Here is a 20,375-nt window from a genome sequence, read left to right as displayed (position 1 = left end):
TCTCTTTTATTTCGAATATTTTTCTCTCTCTCTCTCTCTCTCGAAAAAGTTGATCTGAGTTCCAGATTGAGTCCATTATTCAACATGTCAGGTTATTGGTGGTGGAGGTGGAGGTTGTTGTTGTTACATCTTTGGTATCATCATTAGATTGATATTTTATGTCCATAGGTTATCATTTGATATCCATTATCCTGGTTGATTGTTATTGTTATTGTTATCATTTATTGTCTCTTTCTCTTTGTTTTCGAAAAGGGATTTAGAACTTTTTTTTTCGTTCTAATGTCATTTTATCGAAACTTTTGTTTATCTTTCTCTCTCTCTCTCTTTCTGTTGATAATCAATATTTGTCATTTTTATGTTGATCCTGTGTTGGGATCGAGATGAAAATTTCATTATTTCATTTGGAAATTGAAAAGTTAAAAAATTAAAAGTTCGAGTTCAAGTTCTGTTAAAAAAAAAGTTCTAATTTCTTGTTCCCTTTAATTATTTTCTCATTTTTCTTTTAAAACTTTTTTCTTTTTCTTTTTCCCTCGACTCAAGTTCGTAAAAATTGTTAAATTGCTAATCGTTTTCTTCCTGTTAACACGAGTTTCTTTTTCTCTTCTCCATTAAACCAACTTATCGAATCAAATTCATTTAAATTGTTCCAATAATTGTTTCTAATCATTTCACATTTCGGTCGATTCTCGATTCTAATGTTAACTTTTAATTTTTTGTTTTCGAATTTTATTTGGTTTGTTTTCTATCCACCAGATGGAACAAGTGAACAGGAAGCATCTGTTGATCACGTGACTTTTTAGAAAAGAACATTTTTCTTACATAAGAATAGAAAACCGTTAATAGTTAATCAACTTTTCTGTGATTAGTTTAAACTAATTTAAATTAAATTAACTTTTGTTTATTGGACGAAAATTTAATTCACTAGTTTCACAATGGTTCATGTAAGTACTATTTAAATGTTGACATTTAAACTTTCACCTTCATTAGTGATTAGTTGTAAATCTTTTCTCTTCAAATCTCTCCGGTGTTCTCTTCTCTTTTCTCTTTGTTCCTTTGTTCTCTTCTGGTGCTTTGTTCTATTCTTTTTTTTTCAATCTCTCGTTTTTAAATTCTTTTTGACCTTTAACTCTGTTAGTTTTTTTAACAACAGTTGTTTTCTTTAAATACTATGGGTGAAACTAATTTACCAAGTAATAATGAAGATCAAGACGATTCTCAATCAGGTTCATCTAATCAAGATGCCGGCAATCAAACAGTTAACCAGCCTTTACGTTTTAGCTCTCGGTTTGGCCGAAGACCTGAGATCAGAAATCATCCCTATAATCATTTAGATTTCGTTCGTCTAGTTGATCGTCAGATTCGTTTGACAAACCGGGCACAAGTTTCTGAGGCTTCAGCTGCTGTCTCTGCTATGATTTCTTCTTCTAATCAATCTCTTGATGATCTAAGTGAACCAAGTTCTGGATCACCTGAACCTATTAATGATTTTCAAACGCTTCTTGAATCACAGGTACCCAGAATTGGTATTTTTGTTGTAAGGATCACTGACTTACAATCCAGCCTTGATGCTCTACGAGCACATGACTATGAGTTCATAGTCATTAACGTTGCTCGAGAGGTAGAACGGAATCAAATAATTCCACTTTGTGACCTCTTATTATCAAGCACTGGTAAGTTTTTTCCCCTCTTCCAACAACTGTTCAAATTTATTCTATTCTTTCTATACCTTTTCCATGTGCCTAATATTTGTTCTACTTTCTCTTTCTCTTTCTCTTCATTTCTTTCTTTTCTCAACCTTTAGATTGGATAACTCACACAGCTGCTTATATATCAACCAAAGAGTGTGCTGTCGATTTACCTAGATTCAGGTTTCTTGATGCTCAATTCGACCAGGCTCAACATCTTTCCATCCGTGATATCATCGTTGAATGCCCTGAACATATCGATGCGGTTACTCGATTAAGCCGTGTTTTAAATGCTCGGATGTCTGGTGGTTTTACTCAAAGTAGATTCCACGTTCACTTACTCTTGCAATCACATCGGGCTCAAGCTCACCAGACTCTTGCCAACGCAACAGTAGAACCGTAAGTCAATAGTCCTAGCTAAATAATTAAAGTTTTGTGGTTTGTAGTAATTTATTTGTCCCCTTCTTTTTAGAACTGAAGTCACCCCTCACGATTCCTGGTGTTATTGGAATCATGTAAGATCTCTTGTTGGTTATGATCGTCGATTAGGAGTTGCTCTCGAACTTGATGGTGATCTTCCTGACGAAGATGATTGTAAACGATGGTGTGGTGAAGCAGTTAGCATGCTGATAGTGCCTTTCATCCTTTTCCTACCAGCAGCTAATAACACCCTGGCCTTACCTCAACCTTATGGCGAATTTATCAAATCGTTGCTCCGAACAAACGCTCGCCAAATTTCAATCATGGTTAAAGGTAATATTTCACCAGGAATGCACAGTAGGGTAGTGAAAGCGTTAGCCGAGTATGGTAGACTTTGGGTAACTGAAAGTTTGGTGAATGAATTTGCTATCGGTTATGAAGATTTCCTCCAAGTTCCACTTCAACCATTAGCCGATAACTTGGAGGCTAGTACTTATGAAATTTTCGAAAAAGATCCTGTCAAGTACGAATATTACCGAAGAGCAATGGTAAGAGCACTATCCAAATTCCCTAAAGATCAAAGGGTAGTTATATTGTTAGTCGGTGCTGGTCGTGGACCACTTATCCGAGCTTGTTTATCGGCGTCAGAGGAAACTGGTAGATTAATCAATTTATATGCCATCGAAAAAAATTTCTCTGCTGCTTTTACTCTTCAAAGTCAAACCTGGGTTCCGGCTCCTGAAAATCCTGAGACTCAAGTGAACAAGGTTACAATTGTAAATACTGATATCCGAGAATGGAAAACACCAGAGTTAGCCGACATTTTATTATCCGAATTACTTGGATCTTTTGGTGATAATGAACTTTCACCCGAATGTTTGGATGGTGCCTGGAAATGTGTTAAACCAACAGCAATTTCCATTCCAGAGTCTTATCGTTCCTACGTGGAACCAATCATGTCTCATCGACTTTACACCGAGACATTAGCTGAGTCGGCAGCAAAAGGAATCCAATACACCGACATCCATTTTGTTACCCATATGAAGGGCTTTTTCTCAATGGCTGATGTTAAGCAGCTGTTTGAGTTTGTACATACTGATCTTCATGTACCACCAAGAGATCAGAAAAACGTTAGATACAAGAAGTTAAGGTTCAGGCCACATACCGAGTGCGTTCTTCACGGATTCGCGGGTTACTTTGATACAACTTTAATTGATGATATAAAACTTTCAATTATACCCGAAGCTCATACTCCATCCCTGATTAGCTGGTTTCCAACATGGATTCCACTTTCCGCTCCCGTCAAAGTGACCCCTGCAGACTTAATAACCCTACACTTTTGGCGAAATGTAAATAGACAAAAGGTTTGGTATGAATGGTGCATCCAATCACCAATTCCAACACGAATTCAGAATCCAAACGGTAAATTATACTCCATTGGTCTGAATTCATGATTTCAAAAATCTTAAACTGTTGTATCTTAATATTTTTTTTTATTCAAATTTCCAATTATTAACCAAAAACTATTTGTTTAATTATCATTATCAATTTTCAATCAACATTGTGCCATTTGTATCTACTATTTTCCTGTAATCCCAATTTACATATTAACTAAAACAATAATTACATTCAAATTAACTGTGCCTTATTGATTTAGAAACATCTAAATCAACATTGGTGTAAAATGATCAGATAAAAAAAGTCGATGGATTATAATTACAACCAAATTACAATGGAAAATCTAAACTAAATTGTTTAATTAGAGTTAATTGTTCTCCAGCAATTAGACATTTTGATTCAAAAGCTCCTGAAAAGATGTATCGTTATTGCAACATCCTCCAAAACCATTTCATCGGTGGTAAATAGGATTGTCTGAGGAGAAAGAAAATCGATCAACAATTAAGTCCAACAATTAAATCCAACAACTTACATCTCCAAATCGCTCGGGTGGACCGACCAATTCACCGATCGCTTTGGCAATTTCGCCTCTGAATATAACCACACCGTCCAAACTCATGGTGACAAAACGGATTCCCCTGTAGGAATAGATTCTCGATTTATTATAATTCCAAAATCTAATTAAAACAATTGATATTTTCTCCTGGAATTTAATTGTTAATCGAGTAATAGTAAAAGGTGAATATTCAGTCATCCAAATATGTTGATCATCATGTACGATAAACACCATCGATTAATTTGTTTTCATCTTTTCTACCACAATTACTGGAATCACAAGTTATCTGTTGATTGGAGATAATTAATTAGCTGTTTAAACGAAACAATTTAAATTGTTGATCAAATTTTACCTTTTCTATGATCGCTTGAGTTTTTGTTTTAAGATCAAAAATTTCAATTCCATTGAAACCAACGTAATCTTCATCTCCCCAATTGGATTTAATGTCGATTGTTAATTGTTGACCTTGAGGTAGTTCGGGAATTATAAAATCGGCTTCAATTTCTGGCTCATCTAAACTGACCAGGTCAATATCGGCGGCAGTGTGAGAATCCCGGTGACCCAAATGTTTGCGACGGAAAATTTTGTCCACATCTTGATGATCGTGATCATGATTAGTGTCTATGTAATTATCGGTAACCACTGAGTCCAAACCATCGAGAGCAGTTAACAATAGATTCTCATTGCACTTGTTGTTTAATTGTTCAGCGTTTAATAGTAACAATGATCTATTATTGTTATTGTTTCGATTACAATTAAACATTTGATTCTCTTTGCTGGACAATTTAAAATCGTTGTAATCAAAGAATTGAGAGAGACTTCGATTTTTTCGAGATTCTTTCGGTGTCAACTGAAGTGAACTTCGTCTTGAACTTGGTGAAGATGAAGAAAATGTCGCTGATATTTTGCAATCAATTTCTTTACTCTGGACTAGTTCATTTTCACAGTTCGAAGGTGAATTGATCATCTCATCGGCGTCATCTAAGATCATAATAATGTCCACGTTATCGGAAGATGAGTGACCAGAATTTTCTTGATCCATTTCGATTGAACTAAGACGGAAACTCATATCTTCCTCTTCAAACGAAGACGGTAAAAGAACCTCAGAATGACGTCGAGATTGAATCAGCTCTTGGAACCAAAGTGGCCGACCAAGGCCAGAATTTTCCGTTAACGGTCGAACTCTGTAAACTCCGTTGTGTCTTAATTGTTTATCGTTCTCATGATGAGAAGTGACCTTTTCTTTGTTTCCAGTGAATCGGCTGAAAGGATGAAGATGCTCATCATGTTTACCATGATTCGTATCACCATTTTGTTGAGAATCAACTAACCAGCTAATTAACATCCAACAAAACAAACAGTCCAAGGAAATTTGATTAATATTAGAAAATAATTAACTAACAACAATTAACTTACTCTGGTAGTTTTTCAATTGTAAACGTTTCTTTTGATTGATTGGATAAATTTGATTCTAATGTTGTTGTTGTTGTTATTCCCATAGAGTTCAAAGGTTTACATGTTAAAGATGATTCTCTTTTCTTCATGATTAATCAAATTACAGGGTAACAATTAAGAAATAATTAAAGAGAATCCTGTTGATTAGAAGAATTAAAATTCTAAATGGAAACTAAATTAACAAAGGTTACTAATGTTTCACTTTATTGTTGTATTTGCCAATCCGTTGATTTGATGGTGAACAATTTTTTAAATTGTTACTATTTTAAATTCAAATTGTAATTCTGGTTAATGATGTATCCATGATTGTGGTAATTGTACAATTAATGAGAACTCACAACAATTAACAAGAAACAAGAGGAATTAAATTTACATACAAGAAGAAAACAAAGAAAAAGGTAAATCTCAAGTTAATTGTTCATATTTGTTAACTAACAACAATTAATTTCAGTTGTTCATGTTCATGGATCGTTGGTAATTTTATCAATAATTTTATTCACCATTAATTCAACATCTCCGGTCATTTATAGCTACCAGGAAGTGGCAATTTCTTGTTATCCTTTGATAACCTTTCCCACTCTGATCATCATCAATTTCCCACCGCCACCAACTACAAGATAATATTATCATTCACTTTCACTTTCACTTTCTCTGTCTATTTTTATTTTCTAACTCAATTGATTCTCATTCATTTCTGTTTACAATTTACTTAACTACAACAATCAACATCGTTACCTGGCGATGGAAATTCATCCACCCTCCCTGAAGAGGAGGAGGGAAACATAATAAACCCACTCCGAGATCTTTCATTTACCTGAAGGTCAACGACTCAAAAGATAATCATGAAAATCATATCGATTATATTTCCATCATCTTTGTAATTATTTCAATTGTTTTAACAACAATTTACTAATTGTTGTTCAATCAAGATTATCAATTACCTTTTGGAAGGTCAAAACTTAAAGGTCATTTCATTTTCTTCAAGCTTTTCCATGACCCTGAGTATCCGTTCAGTTAATTGTTGTTGTCATCTAATTGTAATCAATTTCATTTCTCAATTTGTATTTCCATCACAATGTAATTGTATTAATGTGATCCTTTAATGTGACAATTAAATAAGAAGCAGCTAAATTTAATTACTAATTACATTTAATTGTCCATTAGGTTTCATCTGATTCAAAATCTAATCATCTGAATGGTAAATCAAATTATTTGTAATCAATGATTTAAATTTAGACTCTCATTGTAATATTAAATTTGATTGGGAAAATCTAATTAATTGTAATTTAATAAATCTGTAATTTTTAAAGTTAATTTGAATTTGAATTTATTTCATATGAAATGAAACCATTGAAAATCTTAATTGTTGTAAAGTTAATTAATGAATTGCTCAGTATTTAAGTAACTCTCATTGACAATTAAGTTAATTTTATAAATAGATCAACAAGTGATGTAAAGATAATCAACAAAATCAAGCTAATTGTTAACCATTTGACTTTATCTTTTATGTTAAAGTTAATTGTAATTCTAGTGAAATTTATTTATAAATATTTAGTCAATTCTGAGAAACAAATGATTTGTTAATTAAGTGAATCATCTCATCATTAACAAATTAACAGCTAATCAATTCAATTGTATCAAATGAACAGATAAATAAAATAAGAGACAATTAGCTGATTGTTGAGTTCTTATTAATTGTTAATATGAAATTAATAATGAGTAGGAGTTAATGATGATTAGTCTTATTACAAATTAGATGTTACTTTTATATCTGATTGTTGTTTGTTAATCAACTTAATGGTTAATTGAAGACTTCAAGAATCCAGTGTAATCCATTAGTGTGAATCTATTATTTCAGTTAATTTGATTGCGATCAACAAACAGGTAACAATTATCATCCACATGGCTTCAGACTGAGTGGATATTTTTATCACCCTGAAAGGATGAAGATGAAGATGAAGATGAAGATGAAGATAAGGATGAGGATGAGGATGAACAATAGTGTGAAAGTAGTTGGAGGCGGAGGTGGAAGTCCAAATATAAGAGTTCACTTATTTTCCACCCTTGTTATTATCCACCTTTGCCAATTTACCCCCTTGTGTATTATTATTGATTGGATTTGTTTTTCGCCACTAGAAACTTAATTGAGACAATATTTAATTGGTTAATAAAGTTAATTGTGGTTCTTATGGAGGAATAATAATCAAATATAAAGGGGATAAGGATTTAGCTAAATCGTTATTATTATTGAGAGTTTGACATTTTGATTGATAAAAAAAGTAACAATAAAGGAAACCAATAAGTTGTTGATTAATTTAGTCAAAAAACTCATGCTGTTATTAATTGTCGAAGTGTAATTTAGTAGTTAATTTAAATTGTTGTTGATTGTTTTTTCTTTTTCTAGTTTTTGGTTCATTTTTTTATTGTTGTTCATTTGCTCTCAGTGTTTTCACTTGTTCCCTCCAAATGATCCTCATCTTCATCACCACCTCTCTCTCTCTCTCTCTCATTTTCATCCAAAAAAAACTGAGCCTCATCATTTATCCTCCTCCCTCATCCTTGTTTCTCATTTCCTTCCCACCCTTCAAACCTCCCGACAAGCAAAGGAAATCCTTCAAAATGGTGTGATTTGGTGGGTAAAGATGATGAAGAGGGATGAAAAATGTGAGAGTAGACAGAGAGTGAGTGATAGAGGGAGATGGTGAAGATGAAGATGAAGATAGAAAGATACTAGAGAGAGAGAGAGAGAGAGAAAGAGTTTATCTCTCAGACTTCTAGCGAAAGGCAAACTGCCAAGGTAGACTCAATGGTCTGTTTCTCTGTCTATTTTACTTTCGTCTTCTTTTCCATCTTCATCATCTCACTCTCCTAATCTTCATCATCTTCATGAACATCCTCATCAATGAACAAATCTAACTAATCTTTTTTCTTTCTTTTTTGTCTCTGTTTTTTATCTTCACCCTCATCATCATCATCATCTCTCTCTCTCTCTCACTCTACAGGTTTTGCCCCCTTTCATGAAGCCCTTGGACTTGAATTAATTGTTTGTTGATTGTTTATGTCAACTGAAAAGTGAATTAAAATCAACTTTTCTTTTTGTCTAAATTAATTGTAAGGATTTAATTCACTTGCTGTGTAATAATCATCACCTTGTGTATACTTATCATCATCATCATCATCATCATGGTTATAAACGATTGAAGTTCAGCAAATTGTCACAACAACAATTAGTTAATCATAAATCTGTTGAAGAAAAACAAAAACTTTTTTCAAACTTTGAATTGTCATTTAAACTGATAACTTTTAATCATCTTAATTGTCACCGAATAACAATTTGAAATCATGTTCATTTCAACTCAAATTTTCCTCTTAATTGTAACCCTATTTGTAACTTTATCCATCATATCAGCAACATCTTCATCACCCACCGGGGACAATGATGTTACCACCAATGAATCAGATTCAGCTTTGGCCAACAAAAACGCTGATGTAAGTTAATCATCAACAATTAACTAATCATTTCTATAACAGAGAAACAAAAACTTTGACATTTTCCTTAACAAAAAATTGATCACCGAAATCAGAACTTAAGATTCACTGATTGTTAACTAATCAATAACAATCAGATTTCCAAGTGATTTTTTTTTTCTAATTGAGAAACAATCAATTTAATTGTAGAATTGAAACTAAATCAATTTTCCCTCCAGGATGTTTTTCGTCAAATGGTCTACAAAGCACCGGGTAGTATCTCGATGGGCCGTCTTGCAGGTCAATCTAATATGCGGGAAGAGGTTCAAAAGTTTCGTGAGTTTTTGCAAACCCGCCGCCCGCAGCCAAGTGATTGGGTGAAATTCAAACCACCCACCACCACCACCACAAGTACCACCACGGGCACAACCGCCCCACCCAATTTATCTGAATGTTTCATTGAAATTCAAGAGGTAAGTTGACCCTTCCAATAGACACTCAGCCAACCCACTCAACACCGCCGCCGATACCCCGAGGTTTAAATCATGTTAACAACATCGTTAATCAATAACAGTTAATTGTCACCCTGAAATAATCAACAAACTTTCATGATAATCTAATGGGTGAACTTGTTAACTGTTGCCAAAGAAAATCTTGTTAACCATGTTGATCACAATTAGTAAATTGTCATGTTTAACTTTTCAAGAGGTTCATCTTTTTGTACATACGATTGAACTGATGGTGGCGGTGGGTAAAAAACCCACTCTCTCTCTCTACTGTCTGTGTGTTGATGATTTAATCAGATCGTTTGCCAAGTTTTCTGTCAAACTAATCAACTAAATCAACTTACAATTCATTTAATTAACTAATCTTTTTACACTTTTTTTTCCTTCTGTATTTGTGAATCGTTTCCCTCTCGGTGGATTTTGTTTGTCTCGTGGTGGATTTTTTTCCCACTCTCATTACACTTTACTTACTGCTGGTTAATTTCTTACAATTTGATTAACTAATTAAGATCAGAAAGGTTCCTGGTAGATGCATTAAGCTTGGCGGTCGGATACCAGCTTGTCAATCAACTTCATCGGAAATGATTGATATTAATTATGTTAATTGTTAACAATTAACTTCATCACCTTTGATTCCTTAATTATTTTAATCATAATTTGTCAACTTGTCATTATCTCATCTTCATTAACTTTTAATTGTTTGTTTTTTTTTGTCATAATCACAATCCCTTTGATATTTTGCTTTCCTCGTTTAACGATTGATTAACTAATTAATCACAATTAAAATCTAATTTAAAGAGATAAATTTTCCGTTTCTCTTGATATTCATTGACAATAATCAGTTGATTATCTCATCTAATTGTTAACAATTAATTTATCGGGCGTTTTTCACAATTACTCTTCTCGTGTTCATCTCGTAATCAGTGTTAAGTTAATTGTTGAATTGTATCATTGATGATGTCTCGCCTTTACAAGTTAATTGTTGTTGTTGTTCAATTAAAATTACCAATTGTAATTAATCACAGAGAGTATGTTTGTTGATTAACAAATTTGAATTGATTTTTGTTTAAAAAAAGTGTTGAGATACAAATGATTCATATCAGAGGGAGTTGATCATAATGATGCAATTAAATTGTGATGATAAAAATCAGATTCAATTGTTGGTGTAAAAAATTAGTTTGTAAGTGATAATTGTTAATCATTTCCAAGCAAGAACCAATTATGGTTAAGGATGATAAAGATGATTCGTTGATTGTTGTGTTTGGTGATGATGATGATGATGTAAAACTAATTTGAAGGATATATAATAATTTACAGAGAGAGAGAGAGAAACAATTAACAATCAAAGTTATATTGGTAATTAAGATGGATAATTAAAAGTAAATTAAGCAGACAATAGATACACATTGAAACACCTTAATTGTTGATTAATTTATGAAAGTACTTCGAGTAGAAAAAGAAAGTAATTGATTAATTGTTGGTTGATTGTTCGTGTGTATAGACAATTTGATCCAAGATTTAGTTAATTGTGATGTGTATTAAAGGTGAAAAAATAAATCCAATTGTGATTTGATTTACATTTACGGATGGATTTAAGATTTAGGGTGAAGGTAATTCAAGTTGATTTTTGTGATAATCAGTAAAAAGTGCTAGTGATTAATTGATGATTTAATTGATTTGATCAATTGATTATTTAAAGCTCTTCATGTAATGGATCCTTTGTTCAGATGCATTGATTATCTGTTGATTAATTTAATTAATGATTCCCCCAAGAGGTTAGTCAGCAATTCAATTTGTGTTGCTGATTATTAATTGATTGTTCATGTTGACATTGGATACCAATCGACTGTTTCATTAGTTAAATCTAGTTCATGGAGGGGAATAAGTGCTTGACCCATGAAAAGGTTGCCAGAGACACGATCGTAGTCCCAAATGGACACTTGAAGGGTTCGAAGTAGAACTTGTTCCTTGGGGAAGGGATAGATTATCATCTCCATGAAGGTGGGGTGACTGTTACGATTTACCACTTTGGTTTTTCGTTTAGTTGATTTGGATGAATCGGGAAGAAGATAAGTTTTCACGTAAACATCGGGAGATGATGATCGAGGTGATTGAAGGTTCTTAGCGTGCATAACCATTATGATCAGTTCACCGTTACGATATTGAATGGACAGTTTGATTGAGGATGTTGTCGATGATGACATTGGTGAGGAGAGGGTCATCATTGAGGGTGGACACAAGTTGGATGATGTTTGGGATCCGGGTGAGAAGGCGGCGGCCGTTGATGTATATGCAGCGGCCGATAATGCCATTGATGGAAGTGATGATGAACTCGATGAACTTTGTCCCCAAATGGCTTCCTGGTCACGAAGAATCGGATGGAAAAAGGTGTAAACTATGTCACTGTGAGCGATTTCTTCTGTCATATGCATGAGAGACATTAAAAAGAAATCAATCTCAGGAGCGCGTTTTTCGGCCACTTCACGGGTGTTACTTCGGCCCATGAAACTTGACGATCTGTTTAATGGGTAAAGACGAACCAGGGGGAATAGTGAGGTCATTTTCTGATGGAGCTCGTAAAACTCTCGATAAGATCGGCAAACAAAAGTTGGATCTTTTTGATGCTCCCTTTCAACTCTAATCACATAAATGTAAACCTTTTCAGGTTCATACTTTTTGAAATAATTTTCAACTCGAAGGCCAATAATACGACCATCGGTCTCTTTGGTGTACTTTTTGGGAACAAAGGACAGAGTTGATGGATCATTATGGTCGCCCGTGAATCTTAATTGAGCCAAATTATGAAGGAAAAAGTTGAACTTGGTGGAGACTGAGGATAATGTTTCACCGATCATTTTGTTGAAAGCAGCGGTCGCTTCGGCTTCCGTTAAACTTGGTAAAAGAGTTCGATGAATGTACTTAACGGCATCGATTGAAAGTCCAGGTATTCCAGAGGAAACCATGAGTGAGAAAAGATTTAAAAATAGATTGGTATGACGGCGGATAATGTTAAAGGCCTGACAGCAAAGGTCAACAAAATATTGAAATTGTTTGGACGGTTTATCACCTCCGTTAATTACATAGGCCATGTCACTAGTCAAAATGAACGGAGTTCGATCTCGTTTGATTGAGCCAATCATTTGAGCATCACCAAGATATTTACCAAAGTCAATGTGAAACAAGTGACCCGATGTGGTTATCATAATATTATCATTATGCCGATCACCAATTCCAAGAACATAAGTGACCACCACGTAACCGGCCAGCGAGTAGGTGAAATTTTCAACTGATTTTCGGTACTCTAGTTCACTTGTATTGTGTTTTTGAAGCCACTCCGATATACAAGAATCTCTAAATGATCCGGTAATACCATATTCTGTTTGAATTTTCCGTAAAGTTTCAGCATTTTTAACAATCTCAACGAAACCCTTACGAAAATCTGTCGCAATACAACCAAAGGTTACAATTTTCAAATCGAGACCTTCTTTTAACCACAATTTGTCCATAATTTTAATCATTTGCATGGTAAATGAATCTTGTCGTAGATCATCACCAACCTTGTACATCGCGTCTATTTGGGTAAAAACGGAGCTTGATGGTTCACTTTTAAAGGCCAATTTAATGGGTAAAGTGTTGGAGGTGAAATAGAAACAAGATTTTATGTTCAAACCGACAACCTGCATACTCGGTGAGAGTGGTAGCGCTAATGGATGAGTCATTAAGAAATTATCGACTGGTTCTAGGTCTCTGGAGAGGGAAATCATTCGATGTGAGTCTTTAGTTGTTTTCAGATGATCAGTGGCAAGAGATAATTTCGAAAGAAGTGTTTCCTGGTTTTCGAAAAGATTTCGAAGAGCCTCACCACAGGTAAGTAGGAGAGCGTTTAAATAGATCCGTGATCGGTACGAAAAGATGGGATCATCGAGGTTCTGTTTGAGTAGCCAGTATAAATTGTGAGCGATACGGACACTTGAGTAAGCCTTTTCTAAAAGGAACCAAATCAACGCTGAATCAAAGTATGGTTCAAATCGAAGCGCTTGAATTAACTGGGGTAGATAATCACAGATTTCATCGTTTCTTAATCGTCCAATCCAAGTGACCGCCGATGAGCGGACATATTTATCCAAGAAAGGAGGTAATAAAAGTTGCATTGCATCAATGGCTGGAAGTGGATTCCATGTTTGAATCATGTGATAAATATCATTGAGATAAGACCATTTCCATGAGGGTGCTGCTTTTAGTACCTTTGGTAAAGCTGATGGAAGCTCATGTAAATAGTGACGACGATCCCAGATAATATTTTCATCAGAACGTGACATTTGTTGAACCGGATCCGAGTTAAGTATTACATGGATATCGGTTTGAGTTGCTGAATCAAGTAAATTAAGATCTTGTTTAATGTAAGTATTGATATTTGATTCTGGTTCAATTGATGGGAAACAAATGTCACAACCATGATCAGGCAAGTTAATTATAATTAATGGTGATCCTTTTTCAAGGTTAGATGTGTTAAAACAAGTTCGAGCCGTTTTATTGACAATATCTCCAGTCCACATGCCAAGAAGTATCGAACCTTGGACAAGATGTTGACGGAAATCAAGAAGCTTGAGAACTGAGAGTGCAACAAGTTTAGGTGTTTCTCTTTCACCGGTTGAAGAAATTATTGATTGATCAGTTATTGGAGTAGATGAATTTGAGAGTGGAGTTGATGCAGATGATGATGGAGGCTGATTGTTGGTAGATGATGATGATGATGATGAAGGAAATTCAATACCATACAAATTGAAATAAAGGTAAGACTCTCGAGGTAGGGAGGAAAGTAGAACTGATTGAAAATGTAACAATTCATTGAAAACCAGCCTCTGGAAAAGTCCTTGACTAACAGGTACACGTCCGGTTTTACAATTGGCAATTAAATTTTCACCGAACCAAATTTCACAGGATACATAGAATTCACGATATCTCATTTTCCAATCAAAATTGAGACAATTAACTGTTCCAACGTAAACCAATAAAGCTTCCGACATTGTTGATAATGAACATGATTGTTTAGGTTCATCATGAGATGATATTGTGCTTGTTGTTAATCCATCAGATGAAGATGATAATCTATTATTATTATCATTTGTTACACTATTTGTTAGGATTGATTCAATATCTAAATTATTTTCTGGTATCAATTCAAAATCAACTGGAAATGCACAACAATAAAGATCAATCATCTCTCTAATTGCTCGTTTTAATTTGACGATTGCATGATGGAAAACCTCTTTGTGAATTACTTCTAATTGTTCCTCTGATAGTTGATTGAGAATAATTTCACCTCGTTTCTTGTATTGATCATAGACTAGAGATAATTGTGATAAATTTTCAATGGCCTCTGTTACCTGGAGTATATCACAGTTACCCAATAGTGAGCAAAGTGCTTTGGTTGCTTGGATAACACCCTTGATTGTTTTAACCAAACTCTCGTGACTAGAATTAAAAACCAATTTACTAATTTCACCTTCTAGTGTTTCCAGCATAATGTTTACCGTATCTCGATTAATTTCACCAAATTTACATACACAATGTTGAGGTAAAAGATCATCAGGTGAAAGGTTAACAACAGTTTCATCATCTTCAACGGTTCGAGCGTAAATATTATGGCAAGTTTCATTGGTATTAATCAATGTTAACCTTACATCTTCATCAAACATGTGACAATGATGAATATAAGAATAATCTCCAAGGGTTGATCGATTGACCAGATATTCATTGAGAGAATTAACTTTTAAAACAAATTCATCGAAATTAACACCAACGGTATCCTCAAGAATTGAACAAACTGCATGACAGACAACATGTTCAACTGAAGTATTGACATTACAGGTAAACGATAAAGGTGATTCGGTTGATTTATGATAGATTTGTAGTTTAACACTAAGTGTATTATCCCTGCGATAATCTAATCCTGGACTTGCTACAAAACCACAATTGGTTAATTTATCAGTTGAGATGAATTTACTTCGAATTGTGTGAACTTTTAGTGCGAAAGAGGTCAATTCAGCATCTGCACGTGAAGGTCGGAATCGTACACGAAAATTGGCATCAGCGGGAATTGTATTATTACTGTTACGAGAGAGTCTGGAATTTGATTCATTGTCTGATGATAATTTAGATGATGAATTAATTGGTCCATGGTCACAGGTATTGATTGATGATGAATCAATTGAATCAACTCTCATTGGTGCTGGAGGTGGAATCGTTTCTCGAGGTGTTGTTGCTGATGAAGAAGATGTTGACGAGGTTGATGAGGTTGAACAAGATTCATCGGTTGTCATTTCCTTATTGTTGATTGATTTTTCATCGGCTCCTGATTGTTTCCTATTATTATCAGTTGTACCTTGACAACCACCGATAGCACATTCATCTGTTATGTTCATTAAGGGATCGAAAAGGTTTAACAAATCTTCTAGATCATCTTGTTGATTAACCGAATAATTTGGTCCAAGATCAATTAGATTCTCATTTGGTAATTTCTCTAATTCACCAAGTTTACGAATTTTTTCCAACATCTCCCGAACCGTTTCATTATTTACTTGTGATGTAACTGATGAATAAAAGTAAGATAAATTTTGAACTGAATTTGATGCAAATGAATGAGCAGGATGAGTGATTGCTGATTGTTGTATTTGTTGATAGACATTAGTATTGTTTGATGTTGATGATGATTGTTGTTGTTGTTTTTGTTGTAATTGGATATTGTTGGAGTCTCTTTTAAATGGATCAAAATAAGGGAATGAATTACTATGAGACAAAGCCGCAGGTCTATTGGTACCGCTATTAACGGGTAACCAATTTGATTTACCAGGATGTGGTTTCTGAGGTGAAACAATGGCATAAGTTGATGTTGATGTAAATGGTGTAAAATTGTTGGCAAAAGAGGGTGAAGATGATGCAGATGAAGATGACTGATTGGTATTATTATTACTATTTAAACAAAGGGTATTCGGAGCATTAGGTCTAAATGGTAAATCATTGAATGGTTGATATGATCGTATTGGTGCTTGATGTTGTTGTGATTGTATTGACCCACTTCGATTGATGATACCATAATCGGGAGTAGATTTTACTTGGGATGGATTACCGTTAACTTCATTACTTGTAAGTCTTGATGAGGCCACAGTAGTAGTAACATTATTATTATTATTATTATTGTTGTTGTTGTTGTTGTTGATATTATTATTATTGTTAACGGTATTGTTAATGTTGTTTTCATTTACTGTTGGTGTTTCAGCTATACTACTATAAATATAACTGGTAAAGGTGGATGTTGTTGTTGTGGTGTTTTTACACCCTTCATTTTTATGGCTTGTTGATGGCGGTGGAGTTAATTTAGTAAATTCAATTGTTGGACCATTATTGTTTACTTGTTGTTGTGATTGTGATTGTAATGCTCGCCGGGGTAAGGGCACTTTCATCTTCAGCTCATTGATCACAGTTGGTTTACGAGGTGGTGGACGGATGAATAATCTTGGTGGGAGAGCTGGTTTGGTTTCACTTGAATCTGTAATAAACAAAGACATGATTTAGTTGTAATTATATAAGTTTTTTAAAAACAAAATTGACTTGATAAGAAGAAATCAAATTAAAGTAAAATTGATGATTAAGATGATAAGCAACAAAAATTAGTTTATACTACTGATGGGTAACAGTAATACTAATAGCAACAGCAGCCTAATCATCATCATGATCACTGATCATCACCAGTAAAGAGGAGGAGGAGTGTGATAGAGAGAGAGAGGCAAATATATTATTGTAAATACATAGAAAAATAATGATGAAGAATAGAGAGAGAGAGAGAAGGAAGAAGATAAAGATGAGAGAGAGCAAAAAATTGTCTCTCCTCTCATTTTTTCATGGACAGATAGATGAACATACTAGTGTTGTTAAAGAGATGATGGTTGTTTAAGTTGTCAAAAATAACCATGAAACAAAGAGGGGAGAGAGAAATGATGATGATGAGAGAGAGAGAGAGAAGAGAGTAAGTAGGAAGAGGAAGAAGAGATGAAAATGAAGTCAGAGAGTGAAAGAACTTTGGTTAACATTAATTCTGAGGTTCACAGCACAGTAAGAAAAAAGTAGCTTCCAAATTCAGGGGAAGATGATATTCCACTTTTATGGTCAGAATAATGGAGGATATTAAAAGAGAATAGAATAGAAATCATAACTTCTTCTTCTTCTTCTGTAGGTAAATGAGTTAAAATTGAAGAGAAAAAATAATAATGAGAAATCAATAAAAATGAACAGCAAAATTTGTTCTATTAAATAGAAAAGATATAACATCAACTTGAGAATAGAAAAGGTAAGAGAGAGAGAGAGAAAGAGAAAATCGACAACTTGAAGATAATTTGATTCTTTTTCTAATCAAGAGACTGTTATTGTTGTTAGATAATTGTGATTGAATAATCAGGATGAAAGAAAATAGAAAACTAACTAAAAAACATAATTGAAATCAGGAGGTGGAGAGGATTGATTAAGACGATGAAAAATCAGAGCATAAAATAGGTTAAGATGATTAAGATTGTCTAATGATTAAACTGTCCAGATAAATATTCAATTCTATGAATAGAATCAATCATGTTGGTGAACATCAATTGAAATTATTAATAATTGAGTTGAGAAGTGACCATTGAATATGATTGAAAAGAGAGAGAGAGAGAGAGAGCAAAGAAATTGACTTGGAATTGTCAATTCGGTCAATGGTATTGTCACTCATTCGCTGATTGTGATTACAATCAAAACGTTGGTTGATTAAGAAGAATAGACCAGAAAATTGAGATTGTAATTTCAGAAGCAGAAATTATAACAATCATAATGGTGATGGTGGTAAAAAAAGTATGACATGTTGAGTGAGAGAGAGAGAGAGTTGGTTGATCATGATTCAACAAAAATCACGGTCAACTTAATAGTTGTAGATTCACAATGATGATGATGATCAAGATGATAATAAAATCAACACACAAACACTAACCTCGGGTAAATTGTTCATTCATCTTGGATGAGAGAGAAAATGATTTTCTTTCTTCTCTGATTATTTCGATGAGTTAATAGATGATGCGATCTCTCGTTTTGATGATGTTCCTCTGATTTGTTCACAATTTGATGATGTTGATTGTTGATTATTGAATTAAACAGGCTCTTGATTAAGAGGGGCGTATGATTACATTAGAGAGGGTGGAAAAAGAAGCAAATTAACGAAAGGAAAGGAAGAGAGAGAGAGAGAGAGAGAGAGAGAGAGAGAGAGAGAGAGAGACACTGTACAGTTGATTGTAAATAGAAAAAGGAAATCAACAATACGATTAAATAGAAAATATATAAATTGATAAAATGATAAAAACAATGATTCTATTGATGAGGATGATAGTTTGTTGATATTTGTTGTTAATTCTTGGAAATGTGTCTTGTTGTTGTTGTTGTTGAATATAAATTTGAATAGATTGATGATTTTGTTTGATCTCTCTCACCAATTAGAAGTATAAATTGAGCATTAAAGAGGTTAACAATTAGGTTGATCATTGTTCTCCTTTTGTTATTGGATACACTTTAAAATCAATTCTACCATTGCGATTGAATCTTTTGCTTTCTTGTTGTTGACAAAATTCAAAAGGCACCAGATCAATATAATTATTATTCATCTTGGTCTTTAATTAACTTGTTCCATTGATAAAATTGTCACCAAAAATCCTAGAGACAGAGGAGGTGGAAATAAAAATAGAAAAGTGAACAAAAAATTGATCAAAATAAAAACGTTAATTATCAGTAAGTTAATGTGGTTAAAATAAACAATCACAGATTAAAAGCACAATATAAATTATCATTTACTGAGAGAGACTAATGGTAACTGTTGATGATGATGATGTTTGTTATTGTTTCTTGTTGATAGGGTTACTAATAAGTGTTGAGGACACAAGGAAATTGATTCAGTTTTTTGATTGTTACTGAATCACTGATCATTTAGTAATCAATATTCACAGTAATTAAGATTAATTAGACTATTTGATAAAAGAATTTACAGAAATTCGGAAAAAAACAGGCACATCAAATGCTACTTACAAATAGAAAACAAGATTTAGAGCCTAATGCAGAATATCAGCTTAATCTCTTTCTCTCTCTCCTCCTTGTTTCTTTTTTTCTCTCTCTCTCTCTCTTTCTATCTTCCCTCCTCTCTTTCTTTATCTTCTCTTTTTTCTGCTCTCTTTCTCTCTTTCCTCCTTCAATATCATCATCATTCGGTTGTTTACAATAATCTTTTCCTTACCTTTTTCTCTTCCAACAGTTTTGGGTCCTTGGTGTTGGTGGTAAATACAAAATAGAAAAACAGGAAAACAAAATATTCCAAACCCACGATTTTCTGGTTTCCTATGGAAATGGAAAAACAACAATTTAGATGATCAAACAACTAAGTGTTTATCTAATTAACTTACAGTTAATGATTTAACAATTAAATCAAACAATTGGCTCTTTCTTTTTACAGCAACAAAAAGAGTTAATTTTTTGCTTTCATTTCTTTAATGTTGTTGTGACTAAGAATTGACACTTTTTGTTGAGAGAAGAAAAAAAAATCAGTTTCAGAAAAGAAAACAATTCAAATTGTAATTACTCTTGTTAATCGTTGAATTATTTTTATCTCTTTACCATGAACACAATTAATTGGAATCAAATTTAACGATTAAAAAAGGGTAACAAAAATGATAACATTAAAAAGAGAAATTAACTTAACAAATGAAAGAAGAAAATTGAACCAATTCTTCTCTGTCTAATTCTCTGTCTATTGTTCCACAAAGAGAACATGTGATTAATTGTTTTCTTTTTCATCTTTTTGATCTTTTTTCAGTTTTTTTT

The 20,375-nt window shown here is 33.4% G+C and overlaps 3 protein-coding genes and 1 pseudogene across 6 annotated transcripts; 2 read left to right on the top strand and 2 right to left on the bottom strand.

Moving 5' to 3' along the window:
* Positions 1-806: 806 nt before the first annotated feature.
* On the top strand, positions 807-3,739 carry LOC128393946 (uncharacterized). Of its 2 annotated transcripts, XM_053354180.1 has the most exons (4): positions 807-941; positions 1,511-1,670; positions 1,802-2,084; positions 2,158-3,739. In XM_053354180.1, exons 1-4 carry the CDS (start codon positions 933-935, stop codon positions 3,557-3,559), a joined length of 1,854 nt encoding a protein of 617 aa, XP_053210155.1. In that variant the 5' UTR covers positions 807-932; the 3' UTR covers positions 3,560-3,739. The 2 variants fall into 2 exon arrangements, with proteins under 2 accessions (XP_053210155.1, XP_053210154.1); XM_053354179.1 differs by lacking the exon at positions 807-941 and having other exon boundaries at positions 986-1,670.
* A 14-nt stretch (positions 3,740-3,753) lies between these two features.
* On the bottom strand, positions 3,754-5,973 carry LOC128393947 (uncharacterized; annotated as a pseudogene).
* A 2,299-nt stretch (positions 5,974-8,272) lies between these two features.
* Positions 8,273-10,293, top strand: LOC128394154 (uncharacterized). The gene is made up of 3 exons (XM_053354426.1): positions 8,273-9,003; positions 9,222-9,455; positions 9,998-10,293. Exons 1-3 carry the CDS (start codon positions 8,857-8,859, stop codon positions 10,097-10,099), a joined length of 483 nt encoding a protein of 160 aa, XP_053210401.1. The 5' UTR covers positions 8,273-8,856; the 3' UTR covers positions 10,100-10,293.
* Positions 10,294-10,521: 228 nt separating this feature from the next.
* Positions 10,522-20,110, bottom strand: LOC128394143 (phosphatidylinositol 4-phosphate 3-kinase C2 domain-containing subunit alpha-like). 3 transcript variants are annotated; one of them, XM_053354408.1, is made up of 4 exons: positions 19,958-20,110; positions 19,792-19,892; positions 18,505-19,217; positions 10,522-17,037 (listed from the first exon to the last, which is right to left on the bottom strand). In XM_053354408.1, exons 3-4 carry the CDS (start codon positions 18,524-18,526, stop codon positions 11,309-11,311), a joined length of 5,751 nt encoding a protein of 1,916 aa, XP_053210383.1. In that variant the 5' UTR covers positions 18,527-19,217; positions 19,792-19,892; positions 19,958-20,110; the 3' UTR covers positions 10,522-11,308. The 3 variants fall into 3 exon arrangements, with proteins under 3 accessions (XP_053210383.1, XP_053210384.1, XP_053210385.1); XM_053354409.1 differs by lacking the exons at positions 19,792-19,892; positions 19,958-20,110 and adding an exon at positions 19,587-19,727; XM_053354410.1 differs by lacking the exons at positions 19,792-19,892; positions 19,958-20,110 and adding an exon at positions 19,356-19,580.
* Between the last annotated feature and the right edge of the window lie 265 nt (positions 20,111-20,375).

Source organism: Panonychus citri, unplaced genomic scaffold (genome assembly GCF_014898815.1).
Source record: "Panonychus citri isolate SS breed McGregor unplaced genomic scaffold, ASM1489881v1 Contig00139, whole genome shotgun sequence".
Taxonomy (NCBI): Eukaryota; Metazoa; Arthropoda; class Arachnida; order Trombidiformes; family Tetranychidae; genus Panonychus; species Panonychus citri.
The sequence above is the reverse complement of the archived record's forward strand: the minus strand, read 5'-3'. Positions and strand labels throughout refer to the sequence as shown.